Below are 23,350 nucleotides of genomic sequence, written 5' to 3' on the forward strand. Positions count from 1 at the left end.
CAATACTAGAGAAATCAACTAAGATACTTGATTTAATAGAATCAAAGTTCCATCTTAGAAAAATTAAGTAAAAAAAAATGAGTTAAAGACTTGGCAAATACTGATGTTCCTATCTGCGTGCATTGTACTCCTGTAGTTCTACCTATTTTCATTAAATTTATCAGTATAATTCTAATTGTCTCAAGGAAAATAAGTTAGATGGGTACATGAAGTATTATAAAACAGCAGTTTTCAAATATGGTGCGCCTACACACAAGCATGAACTATACAGGAAGAAATATTTGCTTAAGGCACTATAGCAATTTAGCTCAAAAATTCTATTTTTTAAGAACTGCAAGTTAGAGATCGTTTTATAGTTGGCTAGAAAGTGCACATAACTTAGCTGAAGCCTGCACCCACGAAAGTGTCTCATTGGAGTATGTTGTGTCCTTTAATAATACTTAAGACTGTTGTAAAGTTATTTTATAGGGTAATATATGCAAAATACTTAGCTTAGTAAATATTTGTCATATATAAATGTATGTTTCTTAAAATCTTACCTCTCCCATTTCTTGTCTCAGTTGTTCAAATTCCTGTTTCTCCATTTCTAGCTTATGCTTCCTTTCCTCCTCTGTTCGTCGTTTTTCTTCTTCCATTTTTTGTTTTAATAATTCTTCAAAATTAATTTCCAGTTTTCCCGGTGTAAGAGATTCTTGAGATATTGTTTTATACATCTCTTGGGAGTCATCATCTATTACCTATTTAAAATAATTATTTTATCACTCTTGCCAGAATGATACATAATGAGATGTTTCTTATTGCAATTACTTATTTCAATAGGTAATAATAATACTGAGATTACTTATAGTAGAAAAGTTTCACATTGAACTAGAAACCAGGAGACCTAAATTCTCTTCAAAAATATAATGCAATAAACAAGGGAGGAATTTTGAGTTATTTTTGTGGTTACAGAGGAAATGCTGGCCATCTATTCTCCATTACAGTGAACACAAAGAAATTATTTATACTATGAGTAATTTGAAATAAACATTACAATTTTCTATTGAGAACATTTTTTCATTGGATTAAAATGAATCTCCATTCTGGTAACTAAAATAGGACATGTCAGTTAAATCATGGTCTTATCTGAATGAATTGGATAATCCATCGTGACACCTTCATAATCAGGCAAAAATAATTCAATGCTATGATTTTATGGTACTGATTTATTTGCTGTTAGGCTAACTTTAAAGAAATAATATTACTACTTACTAAGAGCTTAACTTGTGCCTGGTACAGTTCTAGGCATTTTATATCTATTGATTTATTTAATACTGTATCTCTATGAAGTAGAAATTAATACCCTCATTTTACAGATGAGGAAACTGAGGCATTGAGAAGTAACATCTAAAGTCAGCACAAATAGTATATGGCAAGTAGTATATGGCAAAGCTGGGATGCGAAACTTCAAAAATCTTAGTAAGATTTTAAATAATAGCTTAGACTGTCTTTTTGTAATTTCATGAAAACTCTGATTCTGTCATCTAGTTGTGACCTTGGGCAAGTTACCTAGCCTCTCTTAAATCTGAGTTTCCTTATCGGTGACAACTTTCATAGGGTTGTCTTGAGGATCAAATGAAGTTTAGAAACATTTAGAGTGCCTGATACCATGGTAAACTCTCAAATAGGAGTTTTATTATTAAATTATCACATCCCGTATATAGGCAATCCCTAAATTGCAGATAGAAACTTTGCATTTAAGTTGTTGACTTGGAATTTACTTTTCCATGGAAAACCATGACCTAATTCTGTTTTTCTACCCCCTAAGGTATATAATGTATAAGCTTGTGGCCTGAATTGTGATCCTGTGATTGAAATAGATATAGGGGGAGGAGAAAGGGAAAGTGCTAATTATTTAATCAAAGTGTTATATATGACAGGCTTTGCCACAGAACCAGCTCAACTCAGAAATGTTTAAATGGTTTTACAATCCAAGGATTGCAAAAATAGTTTTTTTTTTTAATTTAATATATGAGTTAACTGAGCTATATATAGTATGAAATTCTGATACTTGGCTCTGGATAAGAAGAAAACAACATAAATGAAGAAGTTTCTTTTTCCTTTCCTGATACAAAAATATCTGTAGGAAATTTTGAAATTAAAAAACTTAATTTGGTTTAATGCGGCTTCCCTGCCCTGCCCTTGCCAACCTAGTGAATCATGGTAAAAGGGCTGTTTTAGTAAAGTGAAAAATTGGTGGCTGATTGGCCTAAAAATCTGCCTCCAGGCCTAGGTCTCTGGATCTTCACAGCTACTTGTCTTCCACCACTTCTGAAACTGCTTATTCTCTAAAATTAAGCGATTTTGCAATGTTTGTATAGTTTCTATGTAGAAACCATTTATGAATCAGGCATCACCTAATACATAGAAGACAGTTTTAATTTTGCTTTTTCCAGAATATTTATTGGAGGTCTATTAGGCTAAGCATGTGCTACATGCTTGATGGAAAAAAGACAGTTCTCAGCCCCACGGAGTGAGAAGGACCACTTATAAGCTACAAAAAAAAAAAACAAAAAACAGCATTAGTGCTGTGCTAGGGGAGTATTAAATGCTATAAGAATACATAGAAGGAGCACCTCTCTGAAATTTGTGTTATCAGGAAGGACTTCCCAGAGGAAATGGAATGGATAAATAGGAGATAGCAAAGCATAGGTGAAGGAGAGAGGAATGTGTTTCTGGCAGTATTTGTGAAGGCCCAGAGGTGAGAACATAGTACTTTGGAAAAAGGGAAAGAAATTTAGTATGTCTGGAACAAAGATAGCAGGTGAAAGAAGAATCAAGAAATGCAGCTGGAGAAGTATACAAGGGTAAGATTATAAAGGAATTTATTTTTAACGTTTTGGATTTTTGCTTAAGGGGAGTAGAAAGATATTAAGCAAAAGAGTAACAAATTAGTAACACAATCAAATTTTCTTTTCTTTTCTTTTCTTTCTTTTTTTTTTAAGAATTGGCCCCAAGCAAGGGGTAACAGTGAAGTGGATTATAGTAGTGGCAGTGGCAAGTGGGGGAAACTGATAGATATTAGAGTGTTTTAGGAGGAAAAATATATGAGACTTAATGACTGATTATATGTGAGATGTCAATGAAAAGGTGGAGGCATATAAGGCTCGTAAGTTTCTAACTTGAGGAACTAGGTGGATGATAAGGCCAAATAAATACTTGGATATATGAGTCTGAAGCTCACTAAGAGATAGGAAGAAAAGGAGGTTATGAAACCACTGAAGACAAATGAAATGTTTCCAAGGAGATGGAATGTTCAAGTATCAAATTACTTGAAAATAAAGTTTGTCGGATAACTGTATATTTTACAAACATTAAAATGGTAATAGAAGTATAACTTTATGACAGAGTTAAGTTTGGTATCAATATCCAGGAGTGATAGGTGAGCATTTGAGAGAGTTAAATAATTGTGATTAAATTACTTTTGTGATTTAATATATACTGGGTGACATGAAGATTGAGAAGAAAGGAAAGGAAAGGAAGAAATGAGGGAGGAAGGAAGAGGGGGGAGTAAGAGAAAGAGAGAGAAGGGAGGGAAGGGAAGGCAGATCCTTACTTCTTCCCTAGATATTCAATTCTTGAAAACATACCTTCCTAGAAAAAGAAGATACTATTCAATCCTCTGTCAGGGGTGGCAATTTATTCAGAACCTCAATACTGCATTGAAGCAAACATCTTCAGCCAACTGGTATAATTCCATAGGAGACTTTTAAAGTCTATTTGTCTTTGGTACTCTTAACACAAATTCCTGAAATAACAGGGTATTCCCCAAAGTCCAGTGATTTCTATTAACATATTCTAAGAAGCTAAATCCTGATAGCATTCTCCAGTTAGGTTCTGTCTTACCATGCTCCTTCTTGCTTCAGCAAATGCCTTCTTTTCTTCCTCTATTCTCCTTCTGGCTTCTTCTTCCACTTTCCTTTTTTCATCTTCTCTCCTCTGCCTTTCTATTTCTTCAAAACTAAGTTTGAGTTTACCAGGACGGTACCCTTTAAAATTTTTTTCTATGCCTTGGTTTTCCTTCTCTTCATTTACCTAACCAAAGAAACAGTTCATTACTAAGAATTGAGATTCATCAAATACAGTAATGAATTATAAATCAAAAGGCACAGAGTTATCCACCTCACAAAGGAATGTTTCTGTATGGTTGACCAAAATCTCCTTTCTTCTAAAGTCTTATAATAAAGTGTTCAAATTTGTGGACAAATTCCAAATAAAGATGTACTCAATTTAAGTAAAACTTCTCAAGCAAGGCAAAAATTTTAAATAGATAAGATGGAGTATTTAATTTAAAAAATTTTAAGCAGTGATTTAAGAGTTCCATTAAACATTAACTCTCCCAGAACAAACATATATGTATGTTTGAGGTTAAGGTTCAAGTATATCTACATAGCATCTTTTTGATAAGAAAACAAAAGTTCTCATTTTATAATTTTCATGGATTTCTTACTATGAACTCTGGTGCTTTTTTTTACACTGATCAGATGAAAGATTATTATCTAGAACTATTTTACAAAAAATTCAAATTTTATGACTTTAATAAATATTTGTTTCTCTTCATTAAATTGAACCACCAGTGATATCTAAAATGTGTAGGTATTATACAACTATAATTACCCTCAAAGTAGTAAGATTTTCAAACAAATATCTGGGAAATTGAAATTTTTGAGGTATAATTCTTAGAGCCTTATTAATGAAAGATGATCAAGAAAGTCCTGGTAGCTTTTTAAATTATACATGCTCCATTTAAAAATTCTTATAATATTTGGAATCATTGTTTCCTTATTTCTGAGTTTATTTTTACTGATAAATCTATTAATACCATAATGAGTTAACATTTTTATAGCATTTAGTATATGCCAGGCACTATTTTATTTTTTTTATTTTTTTTTTTTAATCATCATTTTATTGAGATATAGTCACATACCACGCAGTCATACAAAACAAATTGTAGTTTCGATTGTTTACAGTACCATTACATAGTTGTACATTCATCACCTAAATCAATCCCTGACACCTTCATTAGCACACACACAAAAATAACAAGAATAATAATTAGAGTGAAAAAGAGCAATTGAAGTAAAAAAGAACACTGGTTACCTTTGTCTGTTTGTTTCCTTCCCCTACTTTTCTACACATCCATCCATAAACTAGACAAAGTGGTGTTTGGTCCTTATGGCTTTCCCAATCCCATTGTCACCCCTCATAAGCTACATTTTTATACAACTGTCTTCGAGATTCATGGGTTCTGGGTTGTAGTTTGATAGTTTCAGGTATCCACCACCAGCTACCCCAATTCTTTAGAACCTAAAAAGGGTTGTCTAAAGTGTGCATAAGAGTGCCCACCAGAGTGACCTCTCGGCTCCTTTTGGAATCTCTCTGCCACTGAAGCTTATTTCATTTCCTTTCACATCCCCCTTTTGGTCAAGAAGATGTTCTCCGTCCCACGGTGCCAGGTCTACATTCCTCCCTGGGAGTCATATTCCACGTTGCCAGGGAGATTCACTTCCCTGGGTGTCTGATCCCACGTAGGGGGGAGGGCAGTGATTTCACCTTTCAAGTTGGCTTAGCCAGAGAGAGAGGGCCACATCTGAGCAACAAAGAGGCATTCAGGAGGAGACTCTTAGGCACAAATACAGGGAGGCCTAGCCTCTCCTTTGCAGCAACCGTCTTCCCAAGGGTAAAACTTATGGTAGAGGGCTCAACCCATCAAACCACCAGTCCCCCATGTCTGTGGTCATGTTAGCAACCATGGAGGTGGGGTAGGCGAATACCCCTGCATTCTCCACAGGCTCCTCAAGGGGGCACTACATTTTTTTTTTTTTTTTTTTTTTTTAACTTTCCCTTCTTTTTTCAAATCACCTGTATGAAAAAAAAAGTTAAAAAGAAAACAAACATACAATAAAAGAGCATTTCAAAGAGACCATAGCAAGGGAGTAAGAAAAAGACAACTAACCTAAGATAACTGCTTAACTTCCAACATGTTCCTACTTTACCCCAAGAAAGTTACATAATATAGCAACATTTCAGTGAACTTGTTCCTACTACAACCATCAGAAATTAACAGACAATAGTCATTTCTGGGCATCCCCAGAACGTTAAATAGCTTATCTGTTCTTCCTGGATTATTGTTCCCCCTTCCTTAATTGCTCTCTACTGCTAGTTCCCCTACATTCTACATTATAAACCATTTGTTTTACATTTTTCAAAGTTCACATTAGTGGTAGCATATAATATTTCTCTTTTTGTGCCTGGCTTATTTCGCTCAGCATTATGTCTTCAAGGTTCATCCATGTTGTCATATGTTTCACCAGATCGTTCCTTCTTACTGCCGCGTAGTATTCCATCGTGTGTATATACCACATTTTATTTATCCACTCATCTGTTGAAGGACATTTGGGTTGTTTCCATCTCTTGGCAATTGTGAATAATGCTGCTATGAACATTGGCGTGCAGATATCTGTTCGTGTCACTGCTTTCCGATCTTCCGGGTATATACCGAGGAGTGCAATCGCTGGATCGAATGGTAGCTCTATATCTAGTTTTCTAAGGAACTGCCAGACTGACTTCCAGAGTGGCTGAACCATTATACAGTCCCACCAACAATGAATAAGAGTTCCAATTTCTCCACATCCCCTCCAGCATTTGTAGTTTCCTGTTTGTTTAATGGCAGCCATTCTAACCGGTGTTAGATGGTATCTCATTGTGGTCTTAATTTGCATCTCTCTAATAGCTAGTGAAGCTGAACATTTTTTCATGTGTTTCTTGGTCATTTGTATTTCCTCTTCAGAGAACTGTCTTTTCATATCTTTTGCCCATTTTATAATTGGGCTGTCTGTACTATTGTCATTGAGTTGTAGGATTTCTTTGTATATGCAAGATATCAGTCTTTTGTCAGATACATGGTTTCCAAAAATTTTTTCCCATTGAGTTGGCTGCCTCTTTACCTTTTTGAGAAATTCCTTTGAGGTGCAGAAACTTCTAAGCTTGAGGAGTTCCCATTTATCTATTTTCTCTTTTGTTGCTTGTGCTTTGGGTGTAAAGTCTAGGAAGTGGCCTCCTAATACAAGGTCTTGAAGATGTTTTCCTACATTATCTTCTAGGAGTTTTATGGTACTTTCTTTTATATTGAGATCTTTGGTCCATTTTGAGTTAATTTTTGTGTAGGGGGTGAGGTAGGGGTCCTCTTTCATTCTTTTGGATATGGATATCCAACTCTCCCAGCCCCATTTGTTGAAAAGACCATTATGGCTCAGTTCGGTAACTTTGGGGGCCTTATCAAAGATCAGTCGGCCATAGATCTGAGGGTCTATCTCTGAATTCTCAATTCGATTCCATTGATCTATATGTCTATCTTTGTGCCAGTACCATGCTTTCTTGGCAACTGTGGCTTTATAATAAGCTTCAAAGTCAGGGAGTGTAAGTCCTCCCACTTCGTTTTTCTTTTTTAGAGTGTCTTTAGCAATTCGAGGCATCTTCCCTTTCCAAATAAATTTGATAACTAGCTTTTCCAAGTCTGCAAAGTAGTTTGTTGGAATTTTGATTGGGATTGCATTGAATCTGTAGATGAGTTTGGGTAGAATTGACATCTTAATGACATTTAGCCTTCCTATCCATGAACATGGAATATTTTTCCATCTTTTAAGGTCCCCTTCTATTTCTTTTAGTAGAGTTATGTAGTTTTCTTTGTATAGGTCTTTTACATCTTTGGTTAAGTTGATTCCTAGGTACTTGATTTTTTTAGTTGCTATTGAAAATGGTATCTTTTTCTTGAGTGTCTCTTCAGTTTGTTCATTTCTAGCATATAGAAACATTACTGACTTATGTGCATTAATCTTGTATCCCGCTACTTTGCTAAATTTGTTTATTAGCTCTAGTAGGTGTATCGTTGATTTCTCAGGGTTTTCTAGATATAAGATCATATCATCTGCAAACAATGACAGTTTTACTTCTTCTTTTCCAATTTGGATGCCTTTTATTTCTTTGTCTTGCCGGATTGCCCTGGCTAGCACTTCCAGCACAATGTTGAATAACAGTGGTGACAGCGGGCATCCTTGTCTTGTTCCTGATCTTAGAGGGAGGGCTTTCAGTCTCTCACCATTGAGTACTATGCTGGCTGTGGGTTTTTCATATATGCTCTTTATCATGTTGAGGAAGTTTCCTTCAATTCCTACCTTTTGAAGTGTTTTTATCAAAAAGGGATGTTGGATTTTGTCAAATGCTTTTTCAGCATCTATTGAGATGATCAATTGATTTTTTCCTTTCGAGTTTTTAATGTGTTGTAATACATTGATTGTTTTTCTGATGTTGAACCATCCTTGCATGCCTGGAATGAACCCCACTTGGTCATGGTGTATGATTTTTTTAATGTGTCTTTGGATTCGATTTGCAAGTATTTTGTTGAGGATTTTTGCATCTATATTCATTAGGGAGATTGGCCGGTAGTTTTCCTTTTTTGTAGCATCTTTGCCTGGTTTTGGTATTAGATTGATGTTAGCTTCATAAAATGAGTTAGGTAGTGTTCCATTTTTTTCAATGTTTTGAAAGAGTTTGAGTAAGATTGGTGTCAGTTCTTTCTGGAAAGTTTGGTAGAATTCCCCTGTGAAGCCATCTGGCCCTGGGCATTTATTTGTGGGAAGATTTTTGATGACTGATTGGATCTCTTTGCTTGTGATGGGTTGGTTGAGGTCTTCTATTTCTTCTCTGGTCAGTCTAGGTTGTTCATATGTTTCCAGGAAATTGTCCATTTCTTCTACATTATCCAGTTTGTTGCCATACAGTTGTTCATAATATCCTCTTATAATTTTTTTAATTTCTTCAGGATCTGCAGTTATGTCACCTTTTTCATTCATTATTTTGTTTATATGGGTCTTCTCTCTTTTTGATTTTGTCAGTCTAGCTAGGGGCTTGTCAATCTTGTTGATCTTCTCAAAGAACCAACTTTTGGTGATATTTATCCTTTCTATTGTTTTTTTGTTCTCTATGTCATTTATTTCTGCTTTAATCCTTGTTATTTCTTTTCTTCTACTTGGTTTAGGATTGGTTTGCTGTTCATTTTCTAGCTTCTTCAGTTGATCCATTAGTTCTTTGATTTTGGCTCTTTCTTCCTTTTTAATATATGCGTTTAGTGCTATAAATTTCCCCCTTAGCACTGCTTTTGCTGCATCCCATAGGTTTTGGTATGTTGTGTTCTCATTTTCATTCGTCTCTATATATTTAGCAATTTCTCTTGCTATTTCTTCTTTAACCCACTGATTGTTTAGGAGTGTGTTGTTTAACCTCCAGGTATTTGTGAATTTTCTAAGTCTCTGATGGTTATTGACTTCTAATTGTATTCCATTGTGGTCAGAGAATGTGCTTTGAATAATTTCAATCTTTTTAAATTTATTGAGGCTTGTTTTATGTCCCAGCATATGATCTATTCTGGAGAAAGTTCCGTGAGCACTAGAAAAGTATGTGTATCCTGGTGATTTGGGATGTAATGTCCTGTAGATGTCTGTTAAATCTAATTCATTTATCAGATTGTTTAGGTTTTCAATTTCCTTATTGGTCTTCTGTCTGGTTGATCTATCTATAGGAGAGAGTGATGTGTTGAAGTCTCCCACAATTATTGTGGAAACATCAATTGCTTCCTTTAGTTTTGCCAATGTTTCTCTCATGTATTTTGTGGCACCTTGATTGGGTGCATAGACATTTACGATTGTTATTTCTTCTTGCTGAATTGCCCCTTTTATTAGTATGTAGTGGCCTTCTTTGTCTCTCAAAACATCCCTGCATTTGAAGTCTATTTTATCTGAGATTAATATTGCTACACCTGCTTTCTTTTGGCTGTAGCTTGCATGAAATATTTTTTTCCCATCCTTTCACTTTCAAATTCTTTGTGTCCCTGTGTCTAAGATGAGTCTCTTGTATGCAACATATTGATGGTTCATTTTTTTTGATCCATTCTGCGAATCTATATCTTTTAATTGGGGAGTTTAATCCATTTACATTCAACGTTAAAACCGTGAAGGCATTTCTTGAATCGGCCATCTTATCCTTTGGATTATGTTTGCCATATTTTTCCCTCTCTCTATTAATATCCTTTATTGTACCCATACCGAATCTCTTTAGTACTGAACCTTTCTCCAAGTCTCTCTGTCCTGTCTTTGTTTCTCTGTCTGTAGGGCTCCCTTTAGTATCTCCAGTAGGGCAGGTCTCTTGTTAGCAAATTCTCTCAGCATTTCTTTGTCTGTGAAAAATTTAAGCTCTCCCTCAAATTTGAAGGAGAGCTTTGCTGGATAAAGTATTCTTGGCTGGAAATTCCTCTCTCTCAGAATTTTAAATATATCGTGCCATTGCCTTCTCGCCTCCATGGTGGCTGCTGAGTAGTCACTACTTAGTCTTATGCTGTTTCCTTTGTATGTGGTGAATTGCTTTTCTCTTGCTGCTTTCAGAACTTGCTCCTTCTCTTCTATGTTTGACAGTGTGATCAGTATATGTCTCGGAGTGGGTTTTTTTGGATTTATTCTATTTGGAGTTCGCTGAGCATTTATGATTTGTGTATTTATGTTGTTTAGAAGATTTGGGAAGTTTTCCCCAACAATTTCTTTGAATACTCTTCCTAGACCTTTACCCTTTTCTTCCCCTTCTGGGACACCAATGAGTCTTATATTCGGACGCTTCATATTATCTATCATATCCCTGAGGTCCATTTCGAGTTTTTCAATTTTTTTCCCCATTCTTTCTTTTATGCTTTCATTTTCCATTCTGTCATCTTCCAGGTCACTGATTCGTTGTTCAACTTCCTCTAGTCTTGTACTATGAGTGTCCAGAATCTTTTTAATTTGGTCAACAGTTTCTTTAATTTCCATAAGATCATCCATTTTTTTATTTAGTCTTGCAATGTCTTCTTTATGCTCTTCTAGGGTCTTCTTGATTTCCTTCATATCCCGTACTAGGGTCTCATTGTTCATCTTTAGTTCTTTGAGTAGCTGCTCTAGGTGTGTCTCTTCTGGTCTTTTGATTTGGGTGCTTGGGCTTGGGTTATCCATATCGTCTGGTTTTTTCATATGCTTTATAATTTTCTGTTGTTTTTGGCCTCGTGGCATTTGCTGTCCTTGATAGGGTTCTTTTAGGGTTTGTAGACCAGTTGAAGTCCTTATCTCTAATTTATCAGATCTACAGCTTCGTGGAGTACACTTTCTCTAACTAACCAGCAGGTGGCGTCCACGAGCCACCTGTTCTCCACAAGCCAGATCTCCCCTGCTTAGCCTTTTTGGTGAGTGGGGGAGTGAGTCTTGTGGGGCCCAATTGGTGTCCCAAGCTTGCGTGTGTAGTTGGTGTTGCCTGCCCTGTATGTGGGGCGTGTTTCTGGGCAGTCGGGGAGGGGGGGTGGCCCTAACAATCAAATCTCCCTGATGATCCTAGAGTTTTAAAGCTACTGCAATAGTCTAATCCTTCAGTTCAGTCCTGCCACAGTTTGTCTCTGCCACTGACCCACAAGTCTTTGGTATTGGCGTATGGCTCCTGAGACTTGCAAGTGGGCCCCTCTTCCAGGCTGTGCACCCCGGGTCCTCTGTTGAGGGATGACTGTGCTATGTCACAGGTGAGTGCCGTCCCCCCAGGGCAGTTCTGGGCTGCTGGGCTGTGTTGGGAGGCTCCCAGTCTGCTCAAATGATGGCTGAATGGGGCTCTGTTAATTCACACTGCTCCCCCTTCCCAGCTCTGGGACATTCAGCTGAGGTTGCAGGGAAGGCTAATGTCCACGCCCAGTTTTGTGGTGTGTGCCTGTTATTTGAAGCACTTCCGTCACACTGGGTTGTCTGGGGCAGCTCTGGGCTATGGGGCTGGCGATGGGCAGGAGTGTTTCCTGTCCACCAGGATGGTGGCTGTGAGCGGACACCCCCCTTTTCTTGGGAAGTTGTGTTGTTTAGTGAATTTTCTCAGCCACTGGATTATTGCCTTTTGTCTCAGAGCTCTCTTATTTCTGCTCTTGACTTGACGTGCCCAAATTTCAATTCTTTGAAGCTTTCTGTATTGAGCTTCTTAGAGTAATTGTTTTAGAAAAAGCAAAAAGGATTTAAAAAAAAAAAAAAAAAAAAAAAAAAAAACGGCCCTCCTCAGAGATCTAATGGGTTATTGAAATGCTAATAGACAAAGCAACCAGGGCCATTAAGGAAAGGTGCCCTGGGCAGAGAGATCAGCCTTGCTTCGGGATTTGCATATGCGCCTCAAGGCCTGATCTCCGCCCTTCCCCTTTCTGTGTTCACCAGAACTCCAAAAATCCTCTGCTTTTACTTTGGAGCTTCTCGTGTTGTTTTCCTTCTATGCCCGTCTCCTCTCTGCTGGGCTGGCTGCTCTCAGAGTCTCTGGTGTCTGGCCTCAGTCTATCTATGGTTGGAGTTTGAATCAGTAGAATGAGTTTCCGTTGAGAGCAGCCACTGCAATTCTCCCTTCTCCTTCCTGGAGCTGACAGCCCCTCCTCCCCCGGGACTGAGCCTGGCAGGGAGGGGCGCGGGTCCCCTGGCCGCAAAAACTTACAGATTTCGCTGATCTCAGCAGTTCCACGTTTTCATGAGTGTTGTATGAAGTATGCCCAAAGACAGATTGCTCTGTGGTGTCCAGTCCACGCAGTTCCTGGCTTTTTACCTACTTTCCTGGAGGAGTAACTAAAACATACAGCTCACCAGTCTGCCATCTTGCCCCGCCTCGCCAGGCACTATTTTAAGTGCTTTCTAGGTATTAACTCATTTAATCTTCATAACATGCTAATAAATAGGCACTATTATTTTCACCATTCTACAAATGAGGAAACTAAGACATGGGTTAAATAACTTGCTCTTGGTTACACAGGTATAAATGATAGATCCAAGATTTATCTGAACCCAGGCAGTCTGGCTCCAAAATCCATGTTTTTAATCACTACATTATATACATTTATATACAGAATACCTTATGTGGCAAACTGCATATTCCATAACAAACTGTTATTTTGAAATATTCAGACATTTGAAAAATGGACCGAAACCACAAGTGTATACTTATGATTAGACTTGAAAGTGCACTGTACCCATGCCAATGAATACAGTACAGGCTGAATTAAGAAATGAAAAGAAACCTGGTTTAAAAATTATTTTGCATATTAATGACAATTCATAAAACTGAAAGTGAAATTTTAAAGTATATTGGAGAGTAAAATGCCCCAAAATGAAAACTAGAAATCAATACAGATGCATTTATATGGAATATGTATACAGTTTCAAAATCAGGCCCTTTTAGATAGAAATTTTACCTGAATTTATAGAAATGAACCTTATCTAAAGCCACCTACCTTCCCTAATATTACATGTAAGGTTTAAAAATATGTCTTTACCATTTGCCGCCTTGCTTCTTCAAAAGCACGCTTCTCTTCTTCTAAACGTTGTCTTGCTTCCTCTTCAGCTTGCCTCTTTCGATTTTCTTGTCTTTGTCTTTCCAATTCTTCAAAAGTTAGTTTCAGTTTTCCAGGAGAAAGTGATTCCCTTTTTGCCTCACTTTCCATTTCATCATCCTAAGAAAACATTATGAAAACCCATCTGTTAATCATAGAAGGAAATGCTGCTAGCTAACTGAAGTGCTTCAATTTGTTCCTTAAAAAAAAATTTACCATGACCAATGAAAGACACTTGGCTTCCTTGAGGGATGGTCGTTGTTCTTCGTATCTTACTCTTCTATCTTCATCATACTTAATTCTTTCTTTTCCTTCTTGTTCTTTTTCTAGATCCTCGAAATTCTTTTTTATTTTTCCAGATGTTTTGTGTGATTTGACAGGTACCACTGTTACAAATAGTGAATCATCTCCTTCCTATTTTATAAAGAATATAGTTAGCATATTTCTTCTTAACCAAAATTTAGGTTTCACTGGACTTTCTCTCCGTCGTCGGTGAATTTCATTACACTGCTACCAAAGTTATTATGAAGAACAAAAACATTTTTTCACAAATTATTATTCCATATCTCTTTCTCTAAAATCATGGTGCGTTATGAGTTAATCTTATTGAAATTCATTGCTGACAAGGCATAAGAGCACCCTATTTCCTAGAAGATGTTGTTAATCCACCTATTCAGATAAGACTCCAGTGGCATTGCCTGAATCTATCTATCTGTGCACTAATCCCACAAAAGGTTAATGTGCTTGTGAGTAAGTATATTCTAAATCAATTTGATGGTGGATGAATTCAGTTTAAACTTTAAAAGAAGTTTCCCTATATGATTTTTCTCTTTATATGAATTTTTCAGTCCTTAATAAAAATAATATTTACTGAGGAAAACCCCCACATTATTTCCATATGACTGGTTAAAATATATATGTGTGTGTGTTTGATCCTGTTAAAATTTTTTAACAGTTTTTTAAAATTCATTTTAATTAGTTCTATTACATAATCTATTATTGCCTCTTCATTTTTTAAAAAAGTAAAGCGAAGAGCTATGTATGTAACTCATGCCCCAATACAAAATTGCTTCTAATTTATGTGGATGTAGTTTTAGGCACACCATCAAATTGATTGATTAATTTTTAATCTCTGTTAGATAAAAAGGGATGACTAAAATTTTCGTGGTCGGTGAACATTACTTCGTGGTGTTAGATACTGTACTCTATCCTTGGATGTGAAGCAAAACACAATCAGGAACCATGAAGAAAGAAGACAAATGATGAAAAGAAACTTCATTCTTACAATGTTAGATTTCAATAATCTTCAGTGTTAGTGACAGTTCAAGAAATGTACATAATCTTGGCAGAATGTCACAAACTGAAACCAGTGATATTTGTCTTTCTAATTCACCATGAGAGCAAAACCATACTTTTCTTTAAAAACTTATACTATGGTGTTTGAAAGTACAAAAGTATGCTCTTGCTTTGCAAATCATTTTCTGCCTTTTTTTAGTTATTGCTATATTTATAATAAAAAAGTGAACCCTTTCAATTTTTTCTCAGATTAAAAGATAATTTGTGAATCATAATTTTAGGTGAATGTTTCATTAAAGGAAATGTCTGTTTACCTCTGATGCTGATTCAGTTCCCGTATTGTTTATGTCCTCAATCTATTGAATAAGAATTTCATATCATTACATTACATCAGATTTCTGCTTTTTGCTTTTAAACATACAATTGAAAAGTAATTTAGTTGTAATTTCTGGCAATATCCCAGATATATAATTTTTAAAATATTTTTGTTGTTCCACATTAAGCCAATTATTTCCTTTTAAATGGAGATTAAACCTTATATTAGTTTTTGTATTTTAATATCAATATCAATATCCAGGGAACAACATACTAAGAAAAAATTAAAATAAAGCCTACCTTTGTAATTCTGGAAATTGAATAATGGCCAAACTTTTACAACGTGGCTGTGAGTTTACAAGCAGCAATTATTACTTTAATTAGCTATTTAAACTGAGAAACACAGAAACATTTCCCCATTCTCTCTCCCTGTCCCAGTAAAGGGAACACCTATCATTAGAAATCAAATAATTGATTATTTTTTGCAATACAAATATATGGAAAAATATAGCTGATAACAATAACAAAGTGGGGTGAAAGATGAAATCTTTCACATGACTAGTTTAGAAGGGAAAAAAATTCTGGTAGTCATAACATTTACTCGATACTTTAACCAGATCTAAGTAGATCAAAAGCTCCTTTCAAAAGAAGGAGCTCAACTTGGCCATTACTCATAAGTAACATCATTGTTAGCATAAGGGGCAGGCTAATGTACTTAAACTGAGAAATGAGAGAAAGGTGATTTATATAATGCAACATTTTTTTAGATCTCAGAAAAAAGGAAGCAAAAGAGAAAGTTTAGAAATTAAAACTTCAGATTATTTATTGTTTTAATTTGATTTTTAGAGCAAATGCAAAGGTCTGGAAGAATTTTGTTCCTTATGCGGCCTAGGAATTTTCTCATCCATTGGCTCATACGAAGAACTAGGCTGGCCACGTTCCTGCTCTCTCATCATCCTACTTTTCTTTTCTATATTTTCTGTCAATGAAGAAACAATACATTTTATAAAGATGCCCTATTTCTTGAAAAATAAATTTCATAGTTTATTTTTAACAGTTTTGTTCAGAATAATTAATTTTGTCACATTGATTTTCTGTGTAAATGGTGACAGCAGGGTTTTATTGAATGGTGTATTATGTTAAGAAAATTCTTAATGGATCTATAATAAAATAATTATAAAATGACCTCACTTCAAAAGAATACTGACAAGTCTTCTAAAACTCTTGTTAATCTCGCTCTAAAAAGATACAGTAAGAAGTCAGGCGTTGAGAATGTAGGGTGTATGGAAGAGAAATTCTAAATTTTTTTACCTCTAATTTCTTTTTCTTGCTATTACAACCTTCCCAGATCTTTATTTGCTCCATGGTAAGATAATAAACTATATTTGAAATTTTATTTTTTGTTGTGGGTTTGTGTTTGTTTGTTTTGCTTTCTTCTTTGCGCATTTTAAACCATTATGAAAACAACAAAAGATAGAAGAATACTTTTTTACCCATTGGATTTCAACAAAAAAGGAAGAAGATGAATTTGTCTAAGAGGCCATGGGTGACAGCATATTCACAGAGAACTGAGATATTGACATATTCAGTTACAGTGTTGGCTTTCAGAAGCCACCATTGAAGAGCTGCTTCCCAACAATTTCTTTTGCTTTAAGGAAAGAAAACTCCTTTGCTTCTTTTCTAATCAACTTCCTCTTATTCCTTCCCCTTTCAACATTGCCCTTCACTGCCAATAACTTCTGTTTTTCTAATTTGAAGGACTTTAAGCTTGTTCATCAGGGTATCCTCAAAGATAAATCAAATCAAGTTTCTCCCCCAAATCGTATTGACCACTCATCCTACCCTTCCTCTTCAGGAATCCCTACTAAGCAAGCTTGCGTATGGACTTCTACAAGGTGATTTTGCAAAGAAAGATCGTCTCTTCTTGACTACTCATGCCATACTTTACTCTTTTTATTCAATGATACATTAAATTATATTAGACTTTAAAAAATTATATTAGACTTTAATAGAAAGTGTACTTGGATTTTAAAATTAGACTTTCCATATTTGCAAGATGAATATTATTAATAGTTTATTTTGTTCTACCTACAAATTCTTAGGTTATTTAATAGGCCAAAAATTTCATTAGCCAGAATTCCTTGGCATCCTGCCATGAAGCAAGTATCTAGGTTTCTAAAGAAGTGGTTCTCTAACATTTTTCATCTTATTTTGTTTGTCTCTGAGTATCTTTTGTCTTTATCATATTCAAATTCACCTCTTCAAAATACAGTTTTTCTTTGAGAAACCACTGCCTATATATTCGTTTTTGGAATTATAGTGGGTCTTAAAGTCTAGAGAGTATCAATGCTGAAAAAAGAAGGAAGAGTTAAAAGAAGTAGCCTAACCCCATGTACATACTCATACCAGGCTGTTAATAATTTTATTCCCTCATGAAATTCCATTGCAAAATGAATACTAATCTTTGATGACTGGAGGTGGCAGTAGTAAAGTGTATGCCATCCTTTCTTCAGATAACAAGATAAAAGTAATAAAATTAAGGAAGTTCCCTTTCTTTTTGAGTGTTCACCTGACATATGTCATCATTTGCTACCATATAAGTGCTATTTGTACTATGCAAATGGTTATTTGCAAAGTTAGATTAAGTAAATTTCTTTGACATGCAAGTATGGCATACACTTTGCTTTTATTATCACTTTTCTTTTTAGGAAGGTAGTGGAAACTGAAGGGAGCAAAACAAATAGATTTAAAGCACTTAAAGAGTAGGCAACCAAGCCAAATACAATCTCCCAATAAAGATTGTTTATAGAAACACAGTATACAATTAAGGCCATGCTAGGATAGTGATTAAGAAGTAGCTGAAAAGAAGGTGAAACTAAAATAGTTTGATGATTTACTTTGTCTATATGGAATATTACGTGAAATGTTAAGTATTTATTGCCCACTTACTTTGTACTGAGCACAGTTCTGAGTACCTTGCATTTATTAACTTGTATTATCTAATTAGCAACTTTAAGAGATAAACACTATTATCTCATTTACCTCAAACATTGATCATCTCTTTTTTAAAAATTGTTATTGTGGTAATGTATATACACCCTAACATTTCCCATTCTAACCACTGTCAAATATACAATTCAGTAGTGTTATCACACTCACGATATGCTACCCTCATCACTATCCATTACCAAAACTTCCCATCATCCCAAACAGAAACTCTGTACCAGTTAGGCAATACATCCCCACTCTCCACCACTACCCCTGTCCCTAGTACCCTGTATTCTACTCATTGATCACTCCTTTGATCTTACAATGTGGAACCAGGTTGAAGTACATAAACAATATACTGTTTTTTGTCATCTTTTCAGCTCTATCACTACAGATAATTTATAATGTAAAACAAATATCAATATATGAAAGAAATTTTTGTGAATTGATCAGTTCTTTACTTCATAAAATGTAATTATGGCTATTGGAAATTCAAGTTTCCATGTCATTGTAATCATAAATCCTTTTGAGAGTTTAGCTTTTCCAGCAAGTTGGATCAGATTCTTGAGTATTTTTTAAATACTTATCAACATTATTTCTCAGGCTGTAAGCTTTGTATGCGAATTCAAAGTTTGTTAAGAGGATATATAAAAGCATAGTAATAACACTTTTCTCCCTCCTCATTTATCCTCTGTGGCTTGGGAATCAGTAATAGCTGTGGGAAGAAAATGGCTGTCACACTTGTATTTCTCCCTTCCCCTAATACATCCAACCTAAAAAAAAAAAAAAAAAGTTAAGCTAGCTAATAACACCATTATTAAATACAATGTGATGTAATTTGTTTCAAATTATTGAGTAGGAAGATATCCTAATTATGCCTTAGTGCTTAATAATAACGAACATATATTTGTTGATTACTATTAGAAGGCCAACATGTTGCTGGTACTTGTGGATAGTTTATGTGTGAAATCGCCTTACATCTTTGTAAAATCCTCTAGAATGTCAACAAAAATAAGGAATGTGGACAGTGTAAGGAATGTAGACAGTATGATAGAACACTAAGTAACAAAAGTCATCTCTATATTCAATCTTAAAATGGGCACATGCTGTCCTCATCCTTCCAGATTTTTGATGATAAATATTTGTACTTAAAATCTTGTTTTCAAGTTAGCTGCTATTTAATAAGAGTATGGTGTATTAAAATATTTTAGACAACATACTGATTAGTTTTACTTTGTACAATTAGTTTCTGAAACATATACCAACTTAATATTTAGTTTATACCTGTTCAGCTTTTTTTGCTAATTCACGCTGTATCTTCCTTTTTTCTAACATATCCTGTTCAATTCTTCGTTTTCGTTCCTCCTCTGTTCTTTTCCTTTGTTCCTCTTGTCTTTGTTTCTCCATTTCAGCAAATTTACCTTTAACAGTTCCTAAGAATATATGAAAAATATTTGCTATTTTTCCTTTTTTTTTTTTTCAATTTCATTTACAATTTACCTCTCAAGTGTCTTACCTGTTAGCTTTGGAACATAAGCCTTTTCTACTTTAGAAGATACCTCTTCCTCATCATCAGAAGCAAGCATTTCTTTAATCTAAATGGTTAAATAAATTAATATGAACACATCTCCAAATATTAGACAAAATTTTATGCAGAGTTTGAAATCAGCTTATAAAGTAAACAAAATTATTTGAATACTTAATAGGAAATGTAGTTCATGTGAATAACAAAGTATAAATTAAAAAGATGAAATGAATATTTGCACAATATAAAATAAAATAAAATAAAATAACCTCCTGCTTTCTCCTGTTCCATTCTCTTTCTCTAATATATTGTTCTTTTCTTCTTTGCTTTTCGTCTCTAGATCTCCTTTGATTTCTTTCTTCCCTGGCTCTCTGCATGGCTTCAAATTTATCCTTTACATCACCCTTGCCAAGTTTTGGCACATAGGTTTTTGGGACAGGTTTAGATGAAGAAAGCAGAATCTTCATTAGAAGAAGATAAAGAGAAGGAAGTTAAAAAAAAAAAAAAAAAAGATGGGAAGAAATTAGGTAAGGATAGTTCAGAATAAGCAGTATATAAGAAATACTTAGAAACAGAGACTATGAGTTTGAAACCTTTATTTGGACCATCAGAAACGACTGGATACCTTCTAAAGTCTAAAGATGAAAATGAAATTACAGAATTTACCGGAGTAAAACTTTTATTAATATATAGTGAAGTAGTTCCATTTGTGAGTTCCACTGAAGCTGAAAGCTAGTGAAATATAAAAATTCAATACTGAATTCTAATTAAAAACAATCTATGTTTTATGGTTCTACACTATTATTAAAGATTCAGATTTGACATCACTTGCTTAAAAATAAGATTAATTTCAGGTAAATTAGATGAAGTTGAAAACAAATCAAAAGTTTAGGCTTAAAGTTTAAAGCCTAATTCATACACTGCATTCTTGCTGGTATCCATATCTAATATGAGCAAAACTGAAAACTGGTCGTTTACTCCTCAATTGTGGCTGAGGTGTACCAGGGTTTTTGTGCACAGTGATTTATATTGTTACCACTACTATACTGCTCATCTAGAATTCCCTTAAACAAACATTAAAAATGTGTAAGAAGATTGTATCATTACAAATACGATGAGCTGTAAGAAGAAAATTCCCCCAAAGCAAGTGAGTTTCCCAAAGAAGGAAGAATCTGGTAGAAGACTGAAGGAAAGACTTTCCTCCACTCTAAAACCAGGAAAACAAATAATATTCATGTTTTTAAAAATTTAGCAGATCTCCAAAAGAAGTTTCAGTAATTAAAACTTCAATACTTCCATATCAAACCCTTTCTCTTAGCGGTAATGGCAAATTGTTTCATTAATCTGTGGCACACAATAACCTAGTCTATATTTTATCATCTATTTATGATGTGTACATTGACCATTTAAGGTTTTTTTTTTAAGCTAACAATTTCAGGCTTCAACAATTGAGCTCTTCTTACCATAACTGTCAGTAACTACAGCCAAGGACCAGAAAAAAAACTAAGAAAAGCTTTATTGTAGCTGTTGAAGGAGCAGCTAAGAAGGATCCTTACCTAGGGTGAATTATCAATTTCTCTTGTGTGTATTGGTCAAATGATTTTTTTTTAATACTGAAAAATCTAATCATTTTATATTTGATGGATTTATTTATTTCCATAATACACAGTACACTAGATTGTTTTCTACCCTAAATACTACACTGTTTTTGGTGAATATCTAGTTGGAACTTATAAATAATTTCTGAGATCTATCAAGATTATTTAAAATTCTTCTCAAGATGCCAACCATCACATCCACCTCACTGTCATTAACAAATTTAGCAATCATGCTTCAGGTAAAAATGCTGGACTCAAGACCAGCCTGTGAAGTATATCCCTTCTTATATTTTATATCTCAAAACACTGTTATTACTTATGAACTTCTGAATATCATGACCTTTCCATCAAATGACATCCATTCAATAATTCTACAGTCAATGCTACATTTCTCCCATTTTTTGTTTTTAACTTTTGAGACTTACCTCAGCCTTTTGGGAAATATCATTCATGTTTGCTGTACGTGGTCGTGGAGTGATTATGAAGCTTTGTCTATTTCGCACCTGAAAAAATGTTATTAGTATTTTATAAAAATGTTAAATGACTTAATTTTTTACACTTTGGGTAGAAACCATAGTATGCTATATATTTTTGTAAATAGAAACAACATGTTAATTACCCGTCAAAAAATATTGACACATGCCAAGCAGGTAATAAAGCATGATAACTCTTAGGTGTTTTTAAGTTCCCTTTCCTGGGATTTAGGGGGTAGAAAGTAGATGACCTATAGTGTTAAAAGATCCCTTTAGGTTTATGACCTAGAATAGTTTGGTGAACACTTCATGTGCATTTGAAAAGGATGTATATTCAGTAGTTATTTGGTATAATATTTTATAAATATCAACTAGGTCAAGGTGGTAGATAGTATTATTTGTATCTTCTATGTCTATACTCATTTGGTGGATGGGGGAGGGCTAATTCTATCACTTTCCCAGTATGATTGAAGAATTGTCTATTTTCCCTTCAATTCTGCCATTTTTGTTTTATGCAATTTCAAGACCTGAGTACATTCACATTATGATTGTAATGTCTTCCTTGTGAATTGACCCTTTTATTATTATGAAATTTCTCTCTTCTTACTTCATTGTCTTGAAGTATACTTTATCTGATATTAGCATAGCCACACCAGCTTTCTTTGGTTTACAGTTTACATGGTATATAATTTTTTTTATCCATTTACTTTCAAATTATCTGTGTCTTTATATGTAAAGTGCATCTCTTGGACACAGCATACAAATCAACTTACTTTATTACTTTAATCAGTTTTGATCATCTCTGTCTTTTAATTGCACTGTTTATTCCATTAACAATTAATGTAATTATTTACATGATTAGATTTAACTCTACCATTTTACTATTTGCTTTTTGTTTGTGCCTTCCTTTAGTAAATTTTGGTTCATCTATTACTTTTTTCCTTCCTACTTTTAGGTTAATTAAATTTTTTATTTATCTATTGGCTTTGTTAAAAAAGTTTTATTGAGGTATGATTGGCATATAGTAAACTGAACTTATTTATAGTGTACAATTTGATAAATTATGACATATGTATACACCCATGACACAATTTCCACATCAAGAATAATGAATATAGACATCATCCCAGAATTTTTCTCATGCCTATTGGTAATTCCTCCCTCCTATCCTCTTATATCCCCCCACATCCTCAGGCATATATGCTTTTTGCCATTGTAGATTAAATTTTCTAGATTTTTATATAAATATACAGTATGTACACTATTGCTTGACTTCTTTCGCTCAGCATAGTTATTTTGAGATTCATTCATGTTGATGCATATATCAACAGTGCATTCCTTTTTTCATTGAAGAGTATTCCATTGTATGAATATACTATAGTTTGCCGGCTATTCACCTGTCAATGGACGTTTGGGTTGTTTCCTGTTATTGGTGATTGCAAATAAAATTGCTGTGAATATTCATGTACAAGTCATTGTATGGACATGTGCTTTTATATCTCTTGGGTAAATAAAGTATAATGGCTTGGTCTGATGGTATGTGTTTGTTTAACTTTTTTAAGATGCTGCCAAGCTGCTTTCTAAGTGTTTGGACCATTTAATACTCCCACCAGTAGTGTGTGAGAGTTCCACTTCCTCCACGGTCTCACCAACATTATGGTTTTAATTTGTATTTCCCTAATGAATAGTCATATTGAGCATCTTT

At 34.5% G+C, this 23,350-nt stretch overlaps 1 protein-coding gene across 6 annotated transcripts in view; it reads right to left on the reverse strand.

Moving 5' to 3' along the window:
* Positions 1-23,350, reverse strand: part of NEXN (nexilin F-actin binding protein) — a 50,225-nt gene that overhangs the window by 9,774 nt on the left and 17,101 nt on the right. For 2 of the 6 annotated variants that reach the window (XM_037826865.1, XM_037826860.1), the window contains exons 2-10: positions 21,598-21,675; positions 19,844-20,035; positions 19,566-19,644; positions 19,334-19,482; positions 15,061-15,102; positions 13,667-13,864; positions 13,394-13,570; positions 3,886-4,074; positions 540-737 (exon numbers count right to left, since the gene is read on the reverse strand). In XM_037826865.1, coding sequence (XP_037682793.1) covers positions 540-737; positions 3,886-4,074; positions 13,394-13,570; positions 13,667-13,864; positions 15,061-15,102; positions 19,334-19,482; positions 19,566-19,644; positions 19,844-20,035; positions 21,598-21,624 — 1,251 coding nt within the window. In that variant the 5' untranslated portion in view covers positions 21,625-21,675. The remainder of the gene's footprint in view (positions 1-539; positions 738-3,885; positions 4,075-13,393; positions 13,571-13,666; positions 13,865-15,060; positions 15,103-19,333; positions 19,483-19,565; positions 19,645-19,843; positions 20,036-21,597; positions 21,676-23,350) is intronic. The other 4 variants (XM_037826862.1, XM_037826863.1, XM_037826861.1 and 1 more) reach the window with 3 other exon arrangements.

The sequence above is a fragment of the Choloepus didactylus genome, chromosome 2, assembly GCF_015220235.1.
Source record: "Choloepus didactylus isolate mChoDid1 chromosome 2, mChoDid1.pri, whole genome shotgun sequence".
In the NCBI taxonomy this organism is placed as follows: Eukaryota; Metazoa; Chordata; class Mammalia; order Pilosa; family Megalonychidae; genus Choloepus; species Choloepus didactylus.